The sequence below is a fragment of the Astyanax mexicanus genome, chromosome 22 (genome assembly GCF_023375975.1).
Source record: "Astyanax mexicanus isolate ESR-SI-001 chromosome 22, AstMex3_surface, whole genome shotgun sequence".
In the NCBI taxonomy this organism is placed as follows: Eukaryota; Metazoa; Chordata; class Actinopteri; order Characiformes; family Acestrorhamphidae; genus Astyanax; species Astyanax mexicanus.
In genome coordinates this window covers 30,357,869-30,383,125 of record NC_064429.1, presented here as the reverse complement: position 1 = coordinate 30,383,125, position 25,257 = coordinate 30,357,869, and the positions used below count along the sequence as shown (strand labels likewise).

Sequence of the window (25,257 nt, the reverse complement as noted above, 5' to 3'; positions counted from 1 at the left end):
CTCAGATTCTTAAATCTAACCTACATTATTTTCCTTTATTTTGAACAAACAATCATGATAATTACTGCATGTGTTATATAGGGGCATATAATGATCATATAGGTGGCTTAGTGGTTAGCACGTTTGCCTCCCAGCGCTGGGGTCTTGGGTTCAAGTCCCTATCTGGGTGGAGTTTTCATTTTCTTCAAGTGTCTCTCTTGTTTTCTCCTACAGTCCAGAAACATGGTAAATTGGGTACTCTAAAATTACCCTGAAAAATGTAATACTGTAAATTGATCTGGTGTGTATGTTTGTGTGTTAGGTATGTAAGTTTGTGTGTGTGTCTGTAAATTTATCGTTTTTTTCGCACTATAAGATGCACCCCAGTATAAGGCGCATTTTAAGAGACATTATAAGGAACTTCTAATTCAGCAGGTCTCGCTGCTGGCTGGTGCTGATTGGTAAAATTCATACACAAGACGCACCAGATTATAAGGTGCACTGATGATTTTGGGAAAATTAAAGGATTTTAAGTGCGCCTTATAGTGCGAAAATTATGGTATAAAAAAATATGAATGACTGAGTGCCAAGATATGAACTGCCTGGGTAAAATGCTGTAGTGCCCGTTGCAGTCCTACGGGTGGACGGTGGTTTCCGGTTGAGAGTAAGCTGTGCACTATTGGCTGCCACTTCTCATTGGTGTGTGGATGCGTGCTGAGTATGAATGGCTGTGTGGTAAAAAAAAAAAATAATAAATAAATTGTAAAGCATACTTTGTTTCCTAGAAAGGCGCTAAATGTAAGTATTCAAATTCATTCATTCATATTGCGCCCTTATAAGGTCATCGTGCAGTCTGTCGCATATAAGTTAAGCAGTAAAATCTAAACATTAGCATATTTAGTGTGAAGAAGTCCAGAATGTAGCTGAAATGCTTGTTCATTTCACTGTAAGAAGAACAGTGAGTGATAAAAAATAAAGAAAGAAAAAGAATAAACATGAATCAGTCATTCTCTATAATCTCTGTAATGTGTTTCTATGTTTCTCTGTTTTTCCTCAGGCTCTGCTCCTCCTCTCTCCGTCCTGTGGTGGAGGGTTTGGAGGCGCGGCTGTGGTTGGGTTCCTCAGATCAGCGGTGTGCTCTGGTACGGCAGGAGTACGTATCTGTGCTGAGACTGCTGAGGAAGATCTGCTCTGAGACTTTCCTCAGCCGCCTGTGCTCTGTGCTCCTGGAGGAGACAACCAGATCCCCACACAGTCTGGAGGTGCCTGGAATTATGAAAAGTTATTAACAGTTACAGTGTTGCTCAAACATGCTAAAGTCATACAGAATTTGTATTGTTTTATATGCAGTAGTAAAATAAATAATCTAAACAGCATAGCCTGGAAAATACTTATATTATTTCTGTTTTATGTTAAAACAATTATACATTTTTAATTATAAACAATACATATAAAAAGTAATCTAAAGATGTGACCTCTAACTAGAATGGTGTAGTTCCTGAAGGAAGGAACAGAATAGTTGTCAGTCAGTTGTAAGGTGGATGCAGGGGTGTCCCAGGGGGTTGGTATGATGTTAAGTGGTGGCTATGGTATGCTATCTCAGGTGGTTTATATGGTCTTGTGTGGCTTCTCTGTTGGTTTCATTGGTTTTGTGTGGTGCTGTGTGGTTGCTATGGTGTTGCCAAGTGGTGACTATGGTTTTCCAGGTGGTTGGCAGTGGTTTACAGGCAGTTGCTAGGCTCTTTTTGGACGGTTGATATTATATTCCAGGTAGATACTGTGGTGTCCAAGGTGGTTGGTATGATGTTGCTATAGTATTGCTAGGTGGTCAATGTGATCTCTAGTTTCTGTTTTGGTTGCTAGATGGTTTCCCGGATGGTCAATATGGTATCTTAGTTGGTTTCTATGGTGTTGCCAAGTAAGTAAGAGCTGGGTGGTTGCTATGATGTTGCCAAGTGGTGACTATGGTATTCCAAGTGGTTGCTGTGGTAGTAGCTGTGCAATTGTGATATATATAAATATATATCTCCAACTCGAAAGGTGTATTTACTGAAGGAAACACACAGTGGTTGTCAGGCAGTTGCTAGGCTCTTCCTGGATGGTTGATATTATATGCCACCACAGTGGTTGCTGTGGTGTCCAAGTGGGTTGGTATTGGTATGATGTTGCCGATAGCTGACAATTGTTTCTGTAGTGTTGCTAGGTGGTCAATATAGCATCCAGTTGCTGTTGTGGTTGCTAGGTGGTCAATATAGTATCTCAGTTGGTGGTTTCTATGGTGTTACTAAGTAATTAAGTGATGTGTGGTTGCTATGGTGTTGCCAGGTGGTAACTATGGTATCCCAGGTGGTTGCTAGGTGGCTGCTATTGATTCCCATGTAGTTGCTGTGAAATTGCTAGGTGGTAATTTAGATGGTATGGTATCTCAATTACTTAGTTGCTATAGTGCAGGTGTTACTATGTGATTTCTAGGTGGCTCATGTGGTTGCCATTGTGTTTCTAAGTGGCTGAGGGGTCAAGAACACAAATCAGCAATATAAAGAACAGTTACCACAGTCTACACCATTCTTTCTTCTGTCTAAACCTCTTATCTCCTGTCCGTTTTGTGCAGCTCGGCTCGGCCTCCTTCCACCAAACAGCTGTCCACTTCCTGTGTGAAGACTCTGAGTGGGCGGAGCAGGTTTGGCAGGATCTTTCCAGTAAGAGTTCAGCTGCACGGCTCACGCTGGTCAGGTGGGTAAAGGAGGGGCGAGGCTGGAGAGGAACCGGCCTGCAGAAAGTGCTGCAGAGAGAAATCCAGGTAAGCTGAGGTTATAACATGTTTATACACAGAGTCAGATTTACTGTAAGCACAGATTTCAGCAGGATTTTATTCATGATTCAGTGCTGACATCTACAATTTAGACCCTGCCTGAGCTTAAGCTTAATCTGTAGCTCTGTTTTAAAGCCTAGGCTGCATTTGAGGTAGGATGGGTTCTGTGTAGGGTTCATCTATGTCCTACTAACTTCTCACATGGAATAGTACATTTTTGTACAGACATTAATTGATCATTTATAAATAACTGAAACAACAATGTTAAAACGTATTCTGAATGCAGTCAGTGCAGTTTTGTTTTCCCGGAAAATCTTACAGCACTTCATGCTTCCCTTTGCTGACAACTTTTGTGGAGATGCGGCTTTCATTTTCCAGCAGGACTTGGCACACTGCCCACACTGACAAAAGTAACAATTGGGCTTATCGTATTTTTAGCAGTATAAGGTGCGCTTAAAATCTTTAAAATTTCCCAAAAATCATCAGTGCATCTCATAATCTGTTGCGCCTTATGTATCAGTTTTACCAGTCAGGTATTAAGGAGCAGTAAAGCCACTCTGCTGAAGTACAGCGTTATACAGGATTTTCAGTTTAGTTCTCCAACAGTATTAGCATTAGCCGTTAACTGTGCTAAGCGCTAGCTCTTTCGCTGTTTAGAGGTGAGTATTATCGGCCTGTAGCCTGCTGCTAACCCTGTCTAGTACTGCCGGAGCAGTATTAGCATTATCCGCTAAGCACTAGCTCTTTCACCATTCAGAAGTGAGTATTATTGGACTGTAGCCTGCTGCTAACCCTGGCTAGCACTGCTGGATCAGTATTAGCATTAGTCGCTAGGCAGTAGCTCTTTCGCCATTCAGAGGTGAGTATTATCGGCCTGTAGCCTGCTGCTAACCCCAACTAACACTGCTGGAGCAGTATTAGCATTGGCCGCTAAGCACTAGCTCTTTTGACTTTCGGAGGTGAGTATTATTGGACTGTAGTAGACTGTAGGACTGGAGCAGTATTAGCATTAACCGCTAACCACACTAAGTGCTAGCTCTTTTGTTCTGTTCAGAATTAAGTATATCTGCGAATATCGCCCTTGCTTACCGGAACACTCGGCTAGTGCTAGCGTTTAGCTTCTAATTATAATACTACTGCACCCAACTATAGTGAATATCTGAAAATCTAATCTCACTGTAAATAAACTGAAGTGCTTTACTCACCTAAATGACTGTAAAAGAAAAAAATATATATTTTTAAGAATTACACTTGTATTAACTGAACTTAGCTGCACTGATTTATAAGTAAAACATGTTCCTTACTAGTGTCGCATAATGCGCCTTATAGTGCGAAAAATACGGTTCTAATTTTTATGAGACACTGATTTTTTTTATTGGCTGTAAGCCACAATTATTAACAATAAAATAAATAAATGCTTAAAACAGATCACTCTCTGTTTAATACATCTATATATCTAATATGTTTGTTTGAGTTTCACAATTTGAATTGTATTACTAAAAAACTGTATTACAATTTAGCTAAACCTAGGCTTGACTCTATACTGTAATAAACACAGTAATGCTTCTCTATTGGATATTTTAGGCTCTACGGTGGTTCTGTGATTAACTGCAGTAAGAGCTTAACTCTGCATGCGGTGGTCCATTTGTCTTCATTATTATTAAACCCAACACAATGGAAGGAAATTAGTGCTGTAAAAGCTGCAGTAATGCTCTGTTCTGTGGGGTTTAAGCCAGGCTGGTGATGTTTGATACCCTGCTTGTGCTCTTGGCCGATTGAGGCATATTAACGCTGCTATTGTGTTGAGAAATCCTGCAGTACAGAACAGGCTGGGCCCGGGCAGGCTCTTACACCCTGTTCTCTTTGTGAAGGACCTGTTTTCTGTGAACTTTAAACTTTAAAACACATACACACCTAATAGCTCTTTATATAGAGTAGTAATGACATAGCAGCATTATCAAGCTAGAACACCTCTCTCTGCAGTCTCTAACAGCATTTCTGTCCAGTCTGGGCATGATTTAATGACATTATAATGACAAGATAAAGCTGTGGCTATAGACCATCAGCTTCCAATATTGCTACAGTAGTGCTTAGTTTCTCAGGGGGTTTTCAGGCGGTAATTTTCTTTTTAATGGGCATTCTCTGTGATTTTATTCCCATCTGGAACGACCATGTATGTTTTTTTTTTTTTCTCAGACGTCCTCTAAAAAAAATTACAGGCCGAATTACCTACTGTTTTTCGCTGAATCTTTTCATGGTCCTCCAGTAATTTTAGTCCTGTCCGGACTGACATCTGAGTTTTGTCTCCTCACGTTTAATAAAATAGCAATTTGTCCACTGCCACGCACCGTAATTACTGTACACTTTGGGCGCGGGTTTCCATGGAGATCCAAGTAAAAACACGACTGCAAGTGAAAGTGTTAAACAAAGAAGACAAAAATATTATACTTGATAATTTATTTATTTATTCAGGGAAATTATCCAATATTACATATTTTAAGTGGTAAAAGTATGTGAACCTCTAGGATTCTAAAGGAAACTGTCAGGACATCTGTCCATAAACTTAATCTCAAGAGAAAGTGGGTCATGCAGCAGGACAATGACCCTAAGCAGACATGAAGTCTTTCTACCAAAGAATGACTAAAGAAGAATAAAGTTTATTTTTTGAAGTCCTGACCTTAACCCTTTAACAGTACAGGATTTTTATCATTTGTCTGCCTGATATTACACCACTAAATATTGAGGATTTCTATTTAAGCATCTGATAAAGCCAAAATATAATGAATAAAACCATAAAATTTAAAAATCTATATTTTCCTGAATACAAATCAAACAGTTCATGTGCTCCAAACCTTTAGATGTAAAAACTAGACAAACGAAACAAAACTATTTTCAAACATGCAAAATTTGGGTTAATTTCTGTTACTGATCTGGGCTTATTAAGTGGAGTAGATAGAAAACAGGCAGCTTTTCCAAGAGTCCTGTAGGATATTTCAAAGCCCTCACTTTTTCAGAATGTAAGTAACTTATTTTACTGCAGAGAAAAAGGGTTTTGTATCACCTTTTCAATGGAATTCAATTGAAATGTTGCAGAAGGACCTGGAATGAGCAGTTAATGTGAGGAAACCACCAACATCCAAAATCTGAAGCTGTTTTAGGTCATATTTATGCAGAAATACAGAAAACAATATGCACAATAGATCCTGGATATGCTTGGAAAGCTATATAGGAAAGTATATCAGAATAACCAAATGTATCACATTTAATACTTTTGGGATAAGCCGTGTTCCAATATCTAGTAAAAAGTTACTCCAACAAAAGCAGGATTTTTATACCATTGAATTGGAAAGAAACAATAAATAATCATGTGTCCCAATACTTGTGTCCATATAGTGTTGGTAGGGAAAGTGTGGAGGTTAGTCTAGGTTAGGTAAAGGCTCAGTAAAGTCCAGATTATTTATGTCATTTTATACTCTGTGTGCAGGCCAACCTGAAGGAGGCGCTGTTGGATCAGGATGTGGAGTACAGAAGAGCGTATCTGATGGCACTAGTGGAAGTCCTGAGCCCAGAATTGACCCAGTCTGGGCCTCTCCTCTCTGGGCTTGAGGAATCAGAGCTGCAGGAGTGTGTAGAGCTTATTCTGGATGATCTGAAGGACAGTAAAGGAGGTCCAGAGCTCCTCTCCCAGTCTCTGTGTGCTCTGAGTCTGCTCCTCTCTCAAAGGTGAGATATTTTTCATTCATTTCATTTATTTTCTTTTTTAATGATTACATTTTTTCCTTATTTTCTTCCCAATTTAGCTAGGCCAATTAAAGTCCCAACACAAGGAGGCTGAAGACTAGCACATGTCTCCTCCTACACATGTGAAGTCAGACTCCCATTACTTTTTGAACTGCTGCTCATTGCCAAGTAACATTAGAGGAAAGTGCAGTGACTCGGTTCTGATACATCAGCTCACAGACGCAGCCTTGTGCTGATCAACATCACCCTTTAGAGTAATGAGGGGAAAGAGTGCTATCTACCCACCCAGAGAGAGCAAAGACAATTGTGCTCTCTCAGGGCTCCCGCAGCTTATGGCAAACTGCAAGACTGGGATTAGAACCAGCCATCTCCCAATCATAGGGACAGCACTTTAGATCACATGTCTTTCATTGTTATGGTGGAAAAAATATATGATAATTTAATAAAAAGCTGTAAGCCAGATTGTTTTTAAAATACAGAAAAAACGTAAAAAGCACATTTCAGTGCATACCACAATTCATATTTTTCACACATATACTCTGCTTATACTGTTGCACTCATACAAAAGGTGTAAATACACACTATTAGAAATTAAGACTGATGTGTCAGAGCTGGATTAGCCCAAATTATATATACACAGAGCAAATGCAAAAAAAAAAAAAAAAAATGACATGCCTTATCATTTATTGCATTTACTCCAGTGGATTGGAAAATGTAATTAATGGAGTCCTATTAATAATAGAATAAACTTAATGTATTAATGCATATTTTTCAGTAAGGACTTGGCCCTGCTGAATCCGTGGTGTGAGTTATTGGAGACACACCGGCGTGCTGAGGCTCCTGAGGCTCTGCGACTGGCCTGTGCTGAATCTCTAGCCCTCACTGGATCTGCGGTCGTGACCAGCAGCCTGAAGAGCCGCACAGCCCTAAAGGCTCTCAGCACAAGGTGGGTATTCACACACACAAAGCTTCATTCCAACAATTTTTTGTTAATTAGTGTTGTTAAAATTAGTTTAAATCATCGCTTCTAGAGATCAGTTTATCTTTTACTTACTTACCTGTCCACAGTTATGCGTACACTTTGCATGCAGATTTGTTTGTTTTTTCTTGTGTTTAAAGCAGCAGTCTGCACGTTTTTTGGGGGGAATTGGGGTATTTTGAGCCCTCTACGGTGAGAATGTGTAATTGCACCAAGCATGTAGAAAAGTACTTTTAATACAAATCAATGTAAATAGATTCTGTGGTTTTGAGTTTATTTTTTTTTGTGCGTTTTTTTAAATAGCAAACACTAAAAATGTAGAGCTTTGCAGTTGCATTCAGGAAACCTACCAGCAGTCGTAACTTTGTTAACGAAATCTATGACAAAGAATCTTCGCTGACGACCAATTTTTCATGAATAAACGAAATAAAAATTAATACTTGAAAATTAAAACTATGACTAAGTTTATTACACTTCTCATCAAATAATAAAAACTAAGCAAAAATGTCAAAGACTGACGAATGAGGGAATTATTTGTAATATTCAATTAAATTAAATTAAATTCAATTTTATTTATATAGCGCTTTTTACAACAAAGGTTGTCACAAAGCAGCTTTACATAGAAAAACAGGTCCACAGCTCTTATAAGGAGCACCACAGAGATGCTAATTTTATGGTGACACAGTGGCAAGGAAAAACTCCCTTTAAGAGGAAGAAACCTTGGAAGGAACCAAGACTCAGTCAGAGGAACCCATCCTACTCGGGTTGACCCGCTCAGTACAAACAAATAACAAACAACAAACAAATAACAGAACAAAAACAGTACAGAGAATTAATGCCCATAATATTAATTATTATTATGTAATTAATGTATTAATTAATGTAATTAATGTAATAAACTAAAATAAAAGGTACTAATTTATGGATATAAAAATGTGATTGGCCCAAATTATAGAGCTATGGCTAATAAAGACCATCAGACCAACAGATTCTGAGTGTGTTAATGGTAATCAGTGCAGGGTTGCAGAGCCGGAGTACAACACAGCGGGCAGTGGAGAGCCAGGCTGGGAACATCCAGAACAGGGCATCTCCATACATGTGAAAGAGAGAGATGGAGAAAATAAAAAAGGAGAGAAAGAGAAAAAAGCAGGAGTTAGAGTTATAAGTATAATATAGTAATAAGCTATATTATAACACAGCCGCTCCACACAGCGTCCTTATGACCGGTGTTGTGCCAAATTCAGCACCTTGCCATGGAAAAGCACCCCCTTACGGGAGAGTCTGCAGATGGTGTGATTATTTTTCATTATTTTTTACGAGTCAGCGTAGCTTAGAACAGCATCTTGGGTATTTTCATTTTCTAAGTAAAGTTAAAGCCAGGAAGCAGGTGTGTGTGGTGCTTTTCCTGGCGGGGATGCTGAATTCGGCACAACACTGGTTTCCTGGTGTTGAGGTATCACTAGTGATAGGTTGGGAATCTTGTCTGGCTAAAAATTAGAAATAAAAAAAGACTGCTGCTTTAAAAGTCGGATAAATGGAGCGGTTTTATATTGTAAGCTTGTACCCTTGCTGATAAAGGCCAGTGGTTGAGCAGTGTGGTTAATAATGTGCTATTGTTCGCTCTGCGGCTAATGCTGCTTATCACATTTCCATATCAGGTTTCCACTAAACAACACCAAGCCCATTCAGGTGGACCTGTTTACAGTCTGATAACATTTAGAGTGTGTGGTTGTTGTGGTAGAGCTGTTGTGCGTTGTAATGATAATCTCTCTGTGTGTGTGTTTGTGTGTGTGTGTGTGTGTGTGTGTGTGTGTGTGTGTGTGTGTGTGTGTGTGTGTGTGTGTGTGTGTGTGTGTGTGCGTGCGTGGGCGTGTGCAGGTTGATCAGTACAGGTGTGCACCTCCTGCAGGATGCGAGTCAGCAGGTCAGGGCCGAGGCTGCCGTCTTCGCCGCCATCCTCTGCAGGTCTGAATCTGATCTATCTACTCAGAGCTGCTTCCTCAAGCAGATCAACCAATCACTGCGCTCCCTGCTGGACCTTCTGCTGAGGGAACTGTGGGAGAGCGAGGGAATCCTGGAGGCTTTGGTGGGTCACCTTCCAGAGTGTGATCTCAGTTCCCTGCTGGAGGAGGTCAAACACACACAGTGAGTTCACACCTGTAACTGTGCAGAACTGCCTACTACTTTTTGGAAACATGGATTTCATTTTCCAGCAGGACTTGGCACACTGCCCACACTGCCAAAAGTACCAGTCGGTCTTATGTAATATTAAAATTTTCTGAGAAATTTTCATTGGCTGTAAGCCAAAATCATCAACAATAAAATAAATAAATACTTAAATAGATCACTCTGTGTTTAATTCATCTATATAATATATGAGTTTTACATTTTGAATTGAATTACTGAATTAAAGTAACTTTTCAATGATATTCAAATTTGTTGGGATGCATCTGTATATGAGAATCAGAAGTTATTTAAAAATTAGACATATATTATAATCAACTTTATCTGATAATCAGACTGATATGAGAACTGTATCTGTAAATCGGATACGCAGTGCATATCTGGGTTAAAATCTGATGTATCTGAGAACCAGACATATCTGAGTATAAGACAGAGAATAAATGCTGATTTGGGGTTCCTTGTTTTGTGAAAATAAAATATAAACAAAGAGAAGAGAGCATTTCAGTTTCTGAATCAGTTTCTCTGATTTTGCTATTTTTAGGTATATATTTGAGTAAAATTAACATTGTTGTTTTATTCTATAAACTACGGACAACATTTCCCCCCAAATTCCAAATAAAAATATTGTCATTTAGAGCATTTATTTGCAGAAAATGAGAAATGGAGAAATAACAAAAAAAGATGCAGAGCTTTCAGACCTTAAATAATGCAAAGAAAACAAGTTCATATTCATAAAGTTTTAAGAGTTCAGAAATCAATATTTGGTGGAATAACCCTGGTTTTTAATCACACTTTTCATGCATCTTGGCATGTTGCCCTCCACCAGTCTTACACACTGCTTTTGGATAACTTTATGCCTTTACTCCTGATGCAAAAAATCAAGCAGTTCAGTTTGGTTTGATGGCTTGTGATCATCCATCTTCCTCTTGATTATATTCCAGAGGTTTTTAATTTGGTAAAATCAAAGAAACTCATCATTATTACGTGGTCTCTTATTTTTTTCCAGAGCTGTATATAGAAAACATTTTTACAAATATAAAGGCACAGTCAGATCTAAATATTGTCCTCATGATCTGGACATGAGCAGATGTTTATTATGTGTGTATTCAGTGTCTGCTGGAAGTGATTTTGTTGTGTGTGTTTTTCAGATGCAGCAGTCTGTACGAGCAGGACGAAGCCAACGTGTTTCTGGAGCCCTCAGTTATCTCTGAGACCGTCCTGCCTCACCTGATGAGCCTCGCTCAGCGTTACCCAGAATCCTCTTCTCTTGCAGAGCAGCTGGATCAGTGGGCAGAACAGAATGCAGCATCTGTCCGTGAGAACCTCAGCATCTGCAAGAGTCTTCAGATAGGTAATTAAAACTGACCATATTCACACTGCACAACTATATGCGCTCTGACCAATCAGAGGAGACATTGTGCTTGCTTGGTTTCTTGTGGTACTTTTTGGTGTGTTTAGGTTTTTGTCTGTGTGAAAACAAACCAAACTGAGTGGAAAACGCTTCAAGTAAACGAACTCATCAACTAATTCAGAACAGAGAAGCGCAACTACAGGTGTGAAAACACCTGTGCCATAATAGTTCGCCAGGAAATGCCATTTATATTCTTTAGAATAATAAAAAAAAAGTTTATTCCAGACATGAGCGTTTTTAATAACATGATCACCACAAATACAACCAGCTGTTTGGATGTCCAAGTTTTTTTCATTTGTTTCAATATTTTTAGGCTGTTTATTTAATTCAGTTGATGGAAAAAGTAGAAGTGGACACATCTGAAAAATGGACATATTGGGAGGAAAAAAGACTTCACACACACTTTTTTTTTTCTTTATTTTTGTGTGTATTTTTGAAACTGTAGGAAACATAACACGAGGCTTTACTGAGCTAGCGGTAAAGGTACAGAATTCCCTAAACATCCAGATGTTTGTACAATTAAAATGCAGAGCAAATGCAGAAATGGGAAGGAAAGAGAAAAAAAATACTGAAAATACTGAAAATGTTCAGTATTTATCATTTGTACATAATTGGGCTGCAAACTGGGAGCAAACTGCACACTTCTGCCTGTACCTCAATCCTTTTTCTTTTTAGATGCAGTTTAATCTGATATATTGGCCAGATCATGCTAATTACCACAGCTATGAATAAACACTGTGATTGGATTTCATGCATCTTTTTGCTTATTTTAATGAAAAAATATATATAAAACTTAGCAAAATTAATGAAAACCTGCAAAAAATATTGTTTTGTATTCTGTATGTTTTTGTGGCAAAATATTTGATTTTATTTTGTTTCAGTTTCAACCAAAAAAAAATCCCAATTTTATTGCATAATTTTAAAAATCTTTTGAGATCCTTTATCACTTTTCCCTTTTCATGTTACTGGTATCCATGCATAATCATCATGTTGCTATAGCAATTTGCATATTGGACTTTATATTGCTGCTACTTCCCTATTCCTTTATTTTTTGTGTATTTATCTTATCTATTTTATTATTGTGTTTTTATTCAATTTTATTTTGTCTTTATATTTATCTATTTAAAAAAATTGTGAGAATACAATTTCGTTCCACCTCATGTACTACATGTGATGTGAAGTAACAAAATACAATCTCCTTGAATCCTTGAATTATCCAAATCATGGGCGTAAAACATTTTAATCTGAACAATCAGATTGGATTTCATACATCTGTTTGCTTATTTTAATGGAAAACACCTAAATTAATGAAAACCTGCAAAACATATTGTATTGTATTTAATATATATTTTTTGGCAAAATATTTGATTTCAGTTTCGGCCAAAAAATGTCCATTTCATTGCATCCTTTTATAAATCAGTGTTTATCTATGGTTCTATATGAGGCTCTCACACTCCTCTTCTACACACACTGAGAACAGGGTCATTAGCCTTAATTAAGCAGAAGGGGATCTGGTTAAGGGGAAGCTGCACAATGATCATTACGATCCTGATTAGCGTGACAATGACTCTCTTGTGTGTCGTCTAGGTGGAAATCTGGGTCCTGATTGGCTGAGTCTGCTGATGGAGCCTCGTTTCCACAGCACCCTTTGTGGTCTGTTCTCCAGGGCTGCGTTCCTCCTGCAGCTGCTCAGGGTCTCAGATAAGCTCGGACCCCTGCTTGACCTCTCGACCTTATCTCAGGACCTGCTGGACTCTCACGCTCAGCTCAGCGTGCACGGGGTCTTCATCTCCAGCGTCTTCATCCAGTCTGTGAGGACTGAATGAGTGGAACTGTGTGTAAGTCTGAGGATCCATCAGACCCAATCCAACTTTAGATTCTGAAGTGGTTTAATCCTTATTAGTGAAATCAGAAAGTCATATCAGTTGAGAAGAGTCTCCTTGCTGTTATTTGCATGTAATCAGGTTGGATTTGCCTTTCTGAACATCACAAACCTGTCTGCACGGCATAAGAAACTAACCTATGGCATTCTTTTTGGACGGCCTATAAATTGAATAGGTTGTTGTTTCGCATGTTGTGTAAGTGATGCAGATAAGGCGTTAAAATCTGATCTCAATATAATATGATTTCAAACTGCCTCCAAATATGGTTCAGATCTGATTTGCAAAATCAGATGCAAACAGGCTTCATCAAATAAAAAATTAATGTCGTTTTTAGCTGTAAAAAATCTAATTAATATGAATTCAGTCTAGATATACCAAAAAAAAATAGATTTGCACTTGCTGTCTAAACATACCATAATAACCAAACTAGACTATGTTGTTATAAATAATTGCAACTATGCAGGTTTCAAATGAGAACATCCATTTCCAAAAAAAACCTCATATGTATGTAAAAAGTTTCATTTAAAATAAGTATTGTTCGTAATTTTAAATGAATTCCCCCGTTTTTTTGGAGCCAATTCTACTGTACTGCTCTGAGCTGTAATATTGTGCTTGTATGTAGTATTTGTACAAATAGCCTTCACAAAAAAACTATTCTGGCCAAAACCATCCTATAGGACTGCACTGAAATGTGTTCCTAAACTTTTTACCCAATAAATTCAAGATTTGAACTTAACTAAGTTAAGTAACGCTAATTAAACAAAACTTAAACATAAATACTTAAAGATTTTCTTTTAAAGACAAACAAGTGCTGGATGTTAATCTACACAGATTTCTCCCCTAAAAAAATCTGTTTATTTGGGTGAGTAAAGCACTTCCGTTTATTTAGAGTAAACTTAGATTTCCAGATTTCCACTAAGGCTGGGTGCAGCAGCATTAGCATTAGGCCCGGTTAGCAGCTAACGCTATTAGACAGTTTCGGTAAACCTGGCCGATTTTAGCTAGCAGTTCGTCCTCCGTAGCTTGATTTAACACAGTAAAAGTGCAGGCTACAGTCTGATATACTCGCCTACGAACGGCAAAAGAGCTAGTGCTGTGGTTAGAGGCTAATGCTAATGCTGCTTCAGCCTCAGTGCTGGAGAAACTTCACTGAAACTTGCTTTAAATGCTGTACTTCAGAAGAGTACAGTCGATTTTTGGGAAAATTAAAGGATTTTAAGTGCACCATGTAGTGCGAAAAATGATACTTGTAATGAATTGCAGCAGGTGACTGAAAAAACAGTTTTTTTATTATTCTTATTATAATTGCAGTATTATCAACATGTGCAAAATGTACAACATTTTTTTTTCACCATGTATAATGGAAAAACTTAACCGAACCTGCCAATCCCACATTATTCAGATCAGTATCTAGTATTTATCTTATAGTATTAATATGTGGTGCATTTGGGACTCAAATATGCTCTAATAAAAAATAAGTAAACTACCTCTCCTCCAGCCTGTGCACAGTGCTGAGTATCTCAGTGATAATGTAAGTATCAGACAGCAGTGTGGGAACAGATGTGCGTGTGAAAGGTGATCAGTGTTGCCGTTCCTCCTGCATGCAGACGTGGTTATGTAAGAGCAGCGGACTGAAGACTGCAGTGGAGTCAGAGCCGGATCACATTACTGTGGACGCTGGCCAGAGCATAAATGGGTTTGCAGCCAAGTGCCCTCCATCTCCACCTCTCCACAACTCCACAACACTCTCTGGTCATTAACTGTGTGACCATGAGTGTTACGTTCAGTTCCTGTGTACCCAGTCTCAGCCTTTCACCCAGTCTTGAGCCAGCCTTAAAGCAGAACTCTGGTGTAAAATGGACTTTTGTTGCAGTAAAACATGATAAAAGTTCTTACCTTTGATGAATAGCACACCTCCGTTCTCCCACAGCGTTCTGAGATCCAGAAATTTTAACAGTTTTCCAAACACCCTTCAGACTGGGTGACAATGGAGCATAATTTGCCCCGATAAATTTTTTTTTTTCCACTGTTATTTAGTTGCTTAAAGTAGCTCCACACCTCTTTGCTAGAATCTGGAGAGCCCTGACATTTAAAACGAGGCATTAATAACTTAAAAAGTGCACAAGAAGCCTATTAATAACCACTGTTTACATCCTATAACGCTAGTTTCAGCTCCGAGCGCCGGCATCACTGTACTGATAATGACATAGATATATATACATAGACTCCGCACAGCGTAGCAGCCTGGATAACAGTGGAAAAAGTGATTTATCAGGGCAAATTATGCCTCGTGTCATCCAGTCTGAAGGGTGTTTGGACAGACTGTTAAAATTTCTGGATCTCAGAACGCTGTGGGAGAACTGAAGTGTGCTATTCATCAAAGGTAAGAACTTTTTATCATGTTTTACTCCATTTTACACCGGAGTTCTCCTTTAATACAGGGAAATGTTCATATGATGATATGCCTTATGTCATGGGACATGGGACTATTAGTACATTGGCCCTAACCTCACTCACAAGATAGCACCTCACGACATACACTGTCTTGGGACATTCCCTGAGGTCACACTTTATGATCAGTTTACATGGGCTACTGCTGTCCCATGACTTTTGGCATTTCATGTCTTTTGTGTACAGACCTATGCAAAAGGTTTGAACACCTTTAGGAACAAAAGATGAGGAAGATTAAAGGATATTGATGTAGTTTTTAATATGTTAAATTCAGCTAATATAAATATGTATAAATTTTAATGAAATGCTGCTATAAAACAAAATACGGTATTAAATGTGTTTTTAAGACTTTTAAAAAAGCTCATTTACAGTATAGAAATGTTAACAAAATGGATGAAATCTTTACATTTTTGGATATTTCTATAACGTGTATACATAACTAAAGTATATATAACATTTTCTGAAGTGTTTATTTTAAAGCTTTTCTTTTTCATTTTAATTTGTCTTTTATCTGTATAAATGTATATTTGAATGATGTAGAGTACTACTATTAAAAATGCTAATTATTTTTACATTTTAATTTTCATTTTTATCCCATTTTCTTCCCAATTTACAAGACCAATTACCCAACCCACTCATTAGGACTCCCCCATCACTTTGAAGTCCAAACACCAGGAGGGTGAAGACTATAGACTGTATATAGCTGGACAGCATCATCTCTCAAAAGTGAAGCCACCACAGGTCGGGCGCCCCCTGCTGCAGAAAGCTGTGTAACTCCACCCATCCCCATAGGTTTCAATGGCAAAACAGACAACTTTCAATCACGTTTTTTTCTAATATACTGTAATTCTACCTCCATTATTTAAATGCAGCAGCTAGTGTAACCTCTGATTATACTGTAAAATGTTTATATCCACACAGAATTCGTTTTTTAAAACGTTATTGAGCTCTATTCAAAAAAGGTGTGGTTATTGTAAAAGGGCTGGTTATGGGCGGGACCAATAACAGACCATCCGCTCCGCTCTGCAGTCTGTGACCGCGAGGCTGCACTCAGGGGCGGGGTTATTTAAATGAGTAGGCTGTCTCTCCACAATCTTTCTCCCTCCTCTGGTCTCTACTGCGCAGACTCGGGTTTCAGGATCGCCAACATGGAGGAAGATTTTGGCTTCATTTTCATTGAATGAATGGGAACGGAGACACGCGTCCATCTTTTTTTACAGTCTCTGGTGAAGACTAACACACTCCTCCCCTGATACATGTGAAGTCAGACTCCGCCTATTTTGGAGCTGCTGCTGATGCAGCATTTCTGAGTAGCATCACAGCACACTCGAAGGAAAAGTGCAGCGACGGGGTTCTGATACATCAGCTCACAGACGCAGCCTTGTGCTGATCAACATCACCCTTTGGAGTGATGAGGGGAGAGAGCGCTATCTATACCCACCCAGAGAGAGCAAAGACAATTGTGCTCTCTCAGGGCTCTGGCAGCTTATGGCAAGCAAGCTGCATGACCGGGATTTTATGGCAGTGCCTTAGATCCACAAACCTTTGGACAGACAGATGCATGCCATCGTCAGGGGTGCAGTCTAGTGTGTTTATAAGGTGGGGCTGCAGTAGTGGATTGTGGGTATTATAGTATTATGATTGATGGAGAGCTGTGTACAGGGCTGTGGTGTGTGGCTGAGCTTTCAGACTGCTCTCGCGCTCTTCATCGCACTCGCTCACCCCCTTTCTCTCCCAGACCGGTTTCAACTGCCTTATACCAACCCACAGCATCTCCACTCACACCCACAACCTCTCTCTCTCTCTCTATCTCTTACACACTGTCTCTCTCTCTCAATCACACATTCTCCCTCTCTCTCTTTCCCTCTCTCACACAGTGTCTTTCTCTCTTTTAATCACACAATCTCTTTCTCTATCACACATTCTCTTTCTCTTCCCTCTCTTTCTTTTCCTCTCTCTCTCGCTCTCTCTTACACACTCTTTCTCACTCTCTCTCTCACACACTGTCCCTTTCTCTCTCCTAATCACACATTCTCTCTTTCTCTCCCTCTCTCTCTCTTTTCCTCTCACTTTTTCCTGTCTTCCTGTCTGTTTGTTTTTAGGACTCTTATCTCACATTGCTCTCTCTCTCTTTCTCTCTTTCTCTCTCTCTCTTTTTATGACTCTCCCTCACTCTCTCTTTTTCTGTGACCTCACTCTGTATCTTTCTGTCTTTGTCTCTCTCACTCAACATCTCTCTTTCTGTCTCTCTGTCTGTTTCTTTCTATGACTTTCTCATTCTGCTCTCGCTCTGTCTTTGTCTCTTTTTATGACTCTCGCTCACTCTCTCTCTCGCACACTGTCTTTCTTTGACCTCACTCTCTCACTCTGTCTCTCTCAGCATCTATCTCTCTCACTCACTCTCACCTTCTCGCACTCTTTCACTTGCTGTCTTTCTCTTTCTCCACTCTTGTCTTTGCATCTGTCTCACACTTTCTCTTTCTATCACACTCTCTCTCACTCCTTTCCAGTCTCTTTCATCTGGCTTGCTCACTTTCACTTTATTCATTTCTCTTTGACTCATTCTCACTTTATTACTCATTCTCTGCATCCATCTCTCAATCTTTCTCTCTTACTCTCTCACTCATCACTCACTCTCTAAATTGTTTATTCTATATCTCCTCTATCTTTCTTAATTTCTTACTTTTCACTCTCTTACTCTGTCTTTCTCATTTTTTCAATTTTGGCCTTCTACTTTTTTTCTTTCCTCTCTTAGTTTTCTGTGCCTTTATCTCACTTTTCTCTCTTTTTAGTATTTCTGTTTCTATGCAGTTTTCTTTTGATCTTTCTTTTCTTGATTTGATTTTTTTCCCCAATTTTTGGGGAGATCTCTGTCTCTTATCATGTTATATGATATTAAGAGACTTTAATATATACAGCTCTGGAAAAAAATAAGAGACCCCTTCAGTTTTTGAGTCAGTTTATCTGAATTTGCTATTTATAGGTATATATTTATATTTTTATTATATAAACTACAGACATTTCTCCCAAATTCCAAATAAAAATATTGTCATTTAGAGCTTTTATTTGCACAAAATGAGAAATGGCTGAAATAACAAAAAGATGCAGAGCTTTCAGACCTCAAATAATGCAAAGAAAACTAACTTATATTCATAGAGTTTTAGAACTTCAGTAATCAATATTTGATGGAATAATCCTGTTTTTTAATCACAGTTTTCATACATCTTGGCATGTTCTTCTCCACCAGTCTTACACACTGCTTTTGGATACCTTTATGCCTTTACTCCTGGTGCAGAAATTCAAGCAGTTCAGCTTGGTTTGATGGCTTGTGATCATTCATCTTCCTCTTGATTATATTCCAGAGGTTTTTAATTTGGTAAAATCAAAGAAACTCATAATTTGCAAGTGATCTCTTATTTTTTTTCCCGAGCTGTATTTATTATTCATGCCAGCTATATCTATCATTTTGTCTTTTAATGCCCAGGATAAGAGCGAGACACTGCTTCTATATCCTTCTATAACTTAAAAAAAAGAGTCTGACCTAGAAAAGACTCTGTGCTCAAAATGTGTAATTGTTTCTCCATGTGGACACAGGCTACTATACACCGGCCACACCACAGCATTCTACAGAATGGCAGTAAATAGTCACATAATTAGGCCAGATGGTCAACTTCCTGCCCCATAACACACTCCTGCCAGACGGTACTCGCTCACACACTCTTACACACTGGCTCTCTGGAAGTCTGGCCTCCTTCGGCTGTCCTAATTAATACCTCAAACTTTCCAAAATAAAACGTTCCAGCGGTTTGGATCTGGTGGCTCTGTGTGCTGGTAAAATTTTCCATCCAGACCCCTGGTGGTCTTTACTGAGGCAGGAGGAGGCTGAGCTGGTTCTGTGGGATTGTTCTGATAAACTCTGTAAACAAATCTTTGTATGTTTTAACATATTTGAACATACTGTATTTTTTGGATCTTAATCCTCTTCAGACAATGAAAGAACATAACCCAGCTGAAAGAATTCAGCATGAAAGAGTAGGATAAAATGTTCCTATTTGCATTAACCTAGTTGCCTAATCCATGCCTAATGCTAATCATGAGAGCTCTTTCTAATAAAGAATATGTTCATCAATGTCCCAATACTTTAGAAAGACATTCTCTGTGAATAGCTGCGGTTTGAACCAGAAATCTTCCCATATGGATGGTGTTTATACAGTTGGCCCACTTGGGAGTTGATGCAGGTATTGTGTGCAAACTAGGGAGGATATGTGCTCTGATTGTGTTCAGTATTGAGGCTACTGACGACCTAGATAAAGCATTCCCAAGGATCCTCCCTCCACTTCAGATTAAGGCCTGCTGCATCATCCCCATCCCAGAGATTTAGAGTGTTTTCACACCTAAAAGTTTAGACCAGATTCTAAACCAAGGATCGTATTAACAAGGCATGTAAAAAGGCTTGAACACTCCCTAAAACAAACCTTGTTTAAATCTACTCTTGAAAACAAAAGTTAAATAGTAGTTTTTGAGTCCAGAAGAACAAATCTTTTTAAAAACCTGTTTATAAAAAAAATAAAGACTCCTTCAAACAAATGTGGAGTAAAAGGTTCAGAAGTATTATTTATTTATTTATTTTTCAAATTTTTATCACATTTTCTCCCTTATTTACAAGGCCAATTACCCAACCCACTCATTAGGACTCCCCCTATTACTAGTACTGCCCCAACACACCAGGAGGATGAAGACTAACATGTGCCTCCTCCGATACATGTGAAGACAGATTCCGCCTCTTTTCCAACTGTTGCTGATGCACATTGGAGTAGGAACCAGGGGGGTGGGTGGGACGTGTATCAGAATAGTCGATATCAGAAATATCAGAAATAGGTGGATTTGTCCCCCCCAAATAAATTATTATTTTAAAAATGCGCCTAAATCTGCAGCCCCGCTATGAAAAGCACCTTCTCTCGGAAGCGCGTTTCTAATTAAAATGAGCTAAAGCGATTATCTCCACTTTTATCAAGAATACGATGCAGATGTGCTGCCAAAAGAGGATGCTTTTCATGGCGGGAATGCAGATTTATGCACTAATTCAGCACCCCCGCCAGGAAAAGCACCCTCTCTTGGAAGAGACTGCAGGTGACATTTCTTTTTCTTTATTTCTTATAAGTCTGTGTAGCATAGAAAAGTGGGTGGGTGGGTGCGTACTCCCGAGGGTACTCCCGTGGGTGCGTACTCCCGTGGGTGCGAGAGGGGGTGCCTTTTTTGGCGGGGGTGCTGAATTCAGCACAACACCGGCTTTACATGCGAGGTCAGTGATGAGAGCAATGAATTGCAACAGTAGTATCACAAAAGAGCAGTGACTCAGTTCTGACACATCAGCTCACAGACGCCTTGTGCTGATCGACATCACCCTTTGGAGTAATGTGGGAAGAGAGCAAGGCCAATTGTGCTCTATCAGGGCTCCGGCAGCTGATGGCCAGCTGCATGGCCGGGATTCAAATCAGCCCCAATCTCCCGATCATAGCCTGGTGGACCCTACTGAGCTCCTTATACACAGTTCTGAAAAACCCTGCTTTTGATGTGCATTCCTTAGTTTGATATGTCTGTTGTATAAGTCATGTAATGCAAAACATGTTAGACAAAAACACAAATTAATTAAATTAATTAATTAATTAATTAAATAAATGGTCTCAGAATTACAGCCCCTACTGTTACCAGGCTACACAGTGAGTCCAAATGCATGAAGGCATTCCTGAATGATGCGCACAGGGGTCACGTGACTGCACTGTGGACCCGAGGCAGGAGCTTCACCTGCCAGATGGATCCCTAATGAGGCATAAAGACCACTGCATCCCACCGCCGTCTCACTTACCTAACCCACTCAGCATCATCTCAGCATCTCTACTGCTACTGCTGACCACCATTACATCATCACCATCAATAAAAACCACTCCATCACCCAGAGAAACCTGATCACACACTGCTAATGGACACAGAGAGAGAGAGAGAGAAGCAGAGAGATTGAGTGAGAACGTTAAAAAGGGACAGAATGCAAATAAAGAGAGCAAATAAACTCAGATAGCAACGGAAAAACCTTCTTTTAATGATTTGGGAAACTCCAATCTTCCCTTGTATAATAAAAGTATACTTAAGAGCATTAAAAGTATGTTTAAATCAGGTAAAGAATACTAAAAATACATTTTTTATTTAATGTACTTTATGAAAATACACATTGAATGTATTTTCTTTGGGCTCTAAGATGTCCAGTGGTCTAAAGCGCTGCCACTTATGATAAAGAGATTGCTTATTCACATCCTGTTCATGCAGCTTGCTTGCCATCAGCTGCCGGAGCCCTGAGAGAGCACAATTGGCCTTGTTCTCTGTGGGTGGGTACAGTAGAGTAGATGGCGCTCTTTCTCCTCATCACTTCTAGGGTGATGTCGATTAGCACAAGGCTGCGTCTGTGAGCTGATGTATCAGAACCGAGTCGCTGCGTTTTCCTCCGAGAACGCTGTGATGCTACTCCGCAATGCTGCATCATAAGCAGCAGTTCAAAAAAAGATGGTGGCTGAATTCACATTAGGAGTCCTAATGAGTCCTCTCTACTAAACTAGAACAAAGCCATTCATCATCATCATCGGGATCCTTTCTAAATTCTACAAAATTTTATTTCTAGACTTAAAAGAAAGTAGTTTTTCATATTTAAAAGCATGGAGGACTGATCTGCAAACAGAAATCTCTACTGATCATTGGAACAACTTATGTTGTTCCTGTTGGCACAAAAACAAACTATTAATACTAGGTCTCAATTGGTACAGTACAAATGGTTATTTAAAAGCTACTTTATCATTTTAACCCAAATCTACCTGATCACTGTTAAATGCAGTAAAGATAAGGGCAAGGGAATTGTACATTCATTGGAAAGAGGTTACTACATTTATGTCTCGTTTAATTGAATGTAATATGCCAATGGATTGTAAACTCTGTTTGGAGGGTCTGCAAAAAGAAGGAAGCTTGTCAGTTTTTGCCAATTACAGGCCAAACATGTGATAGCCTTAGACTGAAAGAACACTGAGAGACCCAAGATAAACCAATGGAATAAATGAAACTGACCTATATAGCTAACGGGAAGCTTGAAAAATTGAAGACATGATTTCTTCACTCAGGGAAATTTGGGCTGAAGTTCTGAACTGCGTGCTGAAGAAGCGTGCAGTTATATCCCCCCCTTTTATTTAATAAGAAGTGGAAGAGTAGAAAAAAGGGGGTTGTTGAGGGTGGGTTGCGAACTTTCGTCACGAGAGGTAGTTAGTTAGGGCAGGTATTTATAGGGCGGTTGATTGATAGGGGGTGGAGTTAGAGCGTGGAGTGTGGGCGTGGTCCTTCTCCCAAACTTTTGCTTACATAACATCATGATTTGTAAAAAACTGTAACATGTAAAAAATTTAAATGTAAACGTGTAAACTTAAGCTTGTATCGATAGAGTGAGCATTGGGTGTTAGAGTTGAGGGGGGTGATTTGTGGTTGTAAAATGCATAAAATTAATGAAGACATTATTAAAGAACTAAACAAGTAAGTCGTCAGGCAAGGACTGAAGCCTGAGACTGTGTCTGAGTCCCGAACATTATTCAGTTTTGGAAGGCTTTAAAAGTCTCCTCCCTCTGATGGAGCTGTCACAATTCTTTTGTTTTCCACTTTTATCTTATCATCTGAAACATCTCCAGAAGGACATCAACGAACAACATGTACCTAATGGCCAGTCGAGGACAGTGTAATCTGCGTAAAACATGATCTCACAGACTGAACTGATTCTGATTCGTGGACATGGACAGAAATGGCCTACAAATGATAACAAAGCTTAAAAACATGTTGGCGTAGAGTGAGCCAGAGAGAAAGTGTGTGTGTGTGTTGTGTTGTGTTGTGAGTGTGGGAAAGCAGCAGCTGTTGCAGTATCTGAATGACCACTGCTGACAGTCATATGACGCTCCAGACCTTGCTCTCGCGCTTTCAACTAAATGCCAGTGTTAGTGCCGGTGCCAGGGGTCTCTCTGGCCTTGAAACCCCTCACTGCTGCTGCATAAAAGGGTTGTTTTGGTCTTTGATCTTTGGTGCCCCAGTGGACGGATGATTAGTGATGACTGATGCATAAAAGCCGAGGACAGAACTAAAAAGTTATGAGCAAATTTATGTCTGTTTTAACTGCAATTGACAAGCCAATATGATACGATAGGAACTGGTATCATGTCCATGTCCCCCATTTCCCATGACTTTTGCCATGTCTCTGGACTGACCTGTAGGATTTTGCTTTTTAGTGTCCGTTCACATGGACAATTCTAGCCAGATGCCATTGGTCATAATCATTCTTACCATTGCCATTTGTCACTGCTCTGTCCACTGTGGCCGGTCATTATGCCTTGATCAGGTTTATGTCATCCAAGCTGGTCAGAATCTAATATGGTCAACCAACATGACCAGTAAGACCAGCTTGGTCATGCTGATCATGTTCGTCCATACTGGTCAACTGGCTTGGTCATTTTGCTAATACTGGTCAACAACCCTCATGCTGTTTCGCCAGCTTGGTCATATTGGTTGACTATTTTGGTCAGACTGTTCATACTGGTAGAGCAGCATGGTCATGTTTTTCATGCTAATTAACTTGCTTGGTCATGTTGGTTGACCAATGTGGTCATTCTGGTCAACCAGCTTGAAATTTGCTTGGTCATATTAGTCCAACAGCTTGGTCATACTGGTCATGCTGTTCTACCAGCTTGGTAAATTTTGTTTAGATTGTTCACACGGGCAGAGCAGCATGGTCATACTTGTCATGCTGGTCAACCAGCTTGGTCATTTTTCTAATACTGGTGAACAACCATCATGCTGTTCCACCAGCTTGGTCATATTAGTTGACTATTTTGGTCAGACTATTCATAAAGGTAGAGAGCAGCATGATCATGTTTGCCATGCTAATTAACTCCCTTGGTCATGTTGGTTGACCAATGTGGTCATTCTGCTCTTAAACTTGCTGGTTATATTAGTCGAACAGCTTGGTCATACTGGTCATGCTGTTCTACTAGCTAGGTCAATTTTGGGCCGATTGCTCATACTGGTAGAGGAGCATGGTCATGTTTGTCATGCTGGTTAACCAGCTTGGTTATAATGGTCAACCATCTTGGTCTCTTTGTCATCTTGGTCTGGTGAACTACTCTCATGCTGATCCTGATCCACCAGCTTGGTCATGTTAATTGACAAATGCGATCATTCTGGTCAACCCACTTGATCTTGCTACTCATACTGGTTGAACAGCTTGGTCATACTGGTCAAGCAGGTTGGTCATTTTGTTAATACTAGTCTAATAACCTTCATGCTGTTCGACCAGTTCAATCATATAAGTTGACTATTGTTGTCAGACTGTTCATACTGGTAGTGGAGCTGGTCAGCCAGCTTGGTCATAATGGTCAACCATCTTGGTCTCACTTTTTTGTCCCACCCACCCATTTATCCTCCGACACATGTGAAGTCAGCCACCAACTCTTTTTGAACATTGCTTTGAAAGAGCAGCTACTCTATATCGATAAATCAGCTCACAGACGCGTTGTGCTGATTGACATCACCCTAGGAGTGATGAAGAGGGGGGGAAGAGTGCCATCTACCCAATCGGAGAGAGAAAAGCCTACTGTGCTTTCTCAAGGCTCTGGCAGCTGATGGCAAGCAAGCTGCATGACCTGGATTCGAACCAACGATCTCCCGATCTCCTGATCATAGATTACCACATTACCAGATAGCTAAAAACAATGTGAAAATAATTGTAATGGACTGCAGTCATTAA

The 25,257-nt window shown here is 39.5% G+C and overlaps 1 protein-coding gene across 1 annotated transcript in view; it reads left to right on the top strand.

Annotated features, from left to right (window-relative positions):
- The window catches only part of si:ch211-225b11.4 (thyroid adenoma-associated protein homolog), a 38,698-nt gene extending 22,692 nt beyond the window's left edge, over positions 1-16,006 (top strand). The window contains exons 25-31 of the mRNA XM_015606250.3: positions 1,037-1,241; positions 2,591-2,779; positions 6,276-6,514; positions 7,308-7,478; positions 9,390-9,656; positions 10,844-11,046; positions 12,694-16,006. Of these exons, the coding sequence (XP_015461736.3) occupies positions 1,037-1,241; positions 2,591-2,779; positions 6,276-6,514; positions 7,308-7,478; positions 9,390-9,656; positions 10,844-11,046; positions 12,694-12,932 (1,513 nt within the window). The 3' untranslated portion in view covers positions 12,933-16,006. The remainder of the gene's footprint in view (positions 1-1,036; positions 1,242-2,590; positions 2,780-6,275; positions 6,515-7,307; positions 7,479-9,389; positions 9,657-10,843; positions 11,047-12,693) is intronic.
- The last annotated feature ends 9,251 nt before the right edge of the window (positions 16,007-25,257 follow it).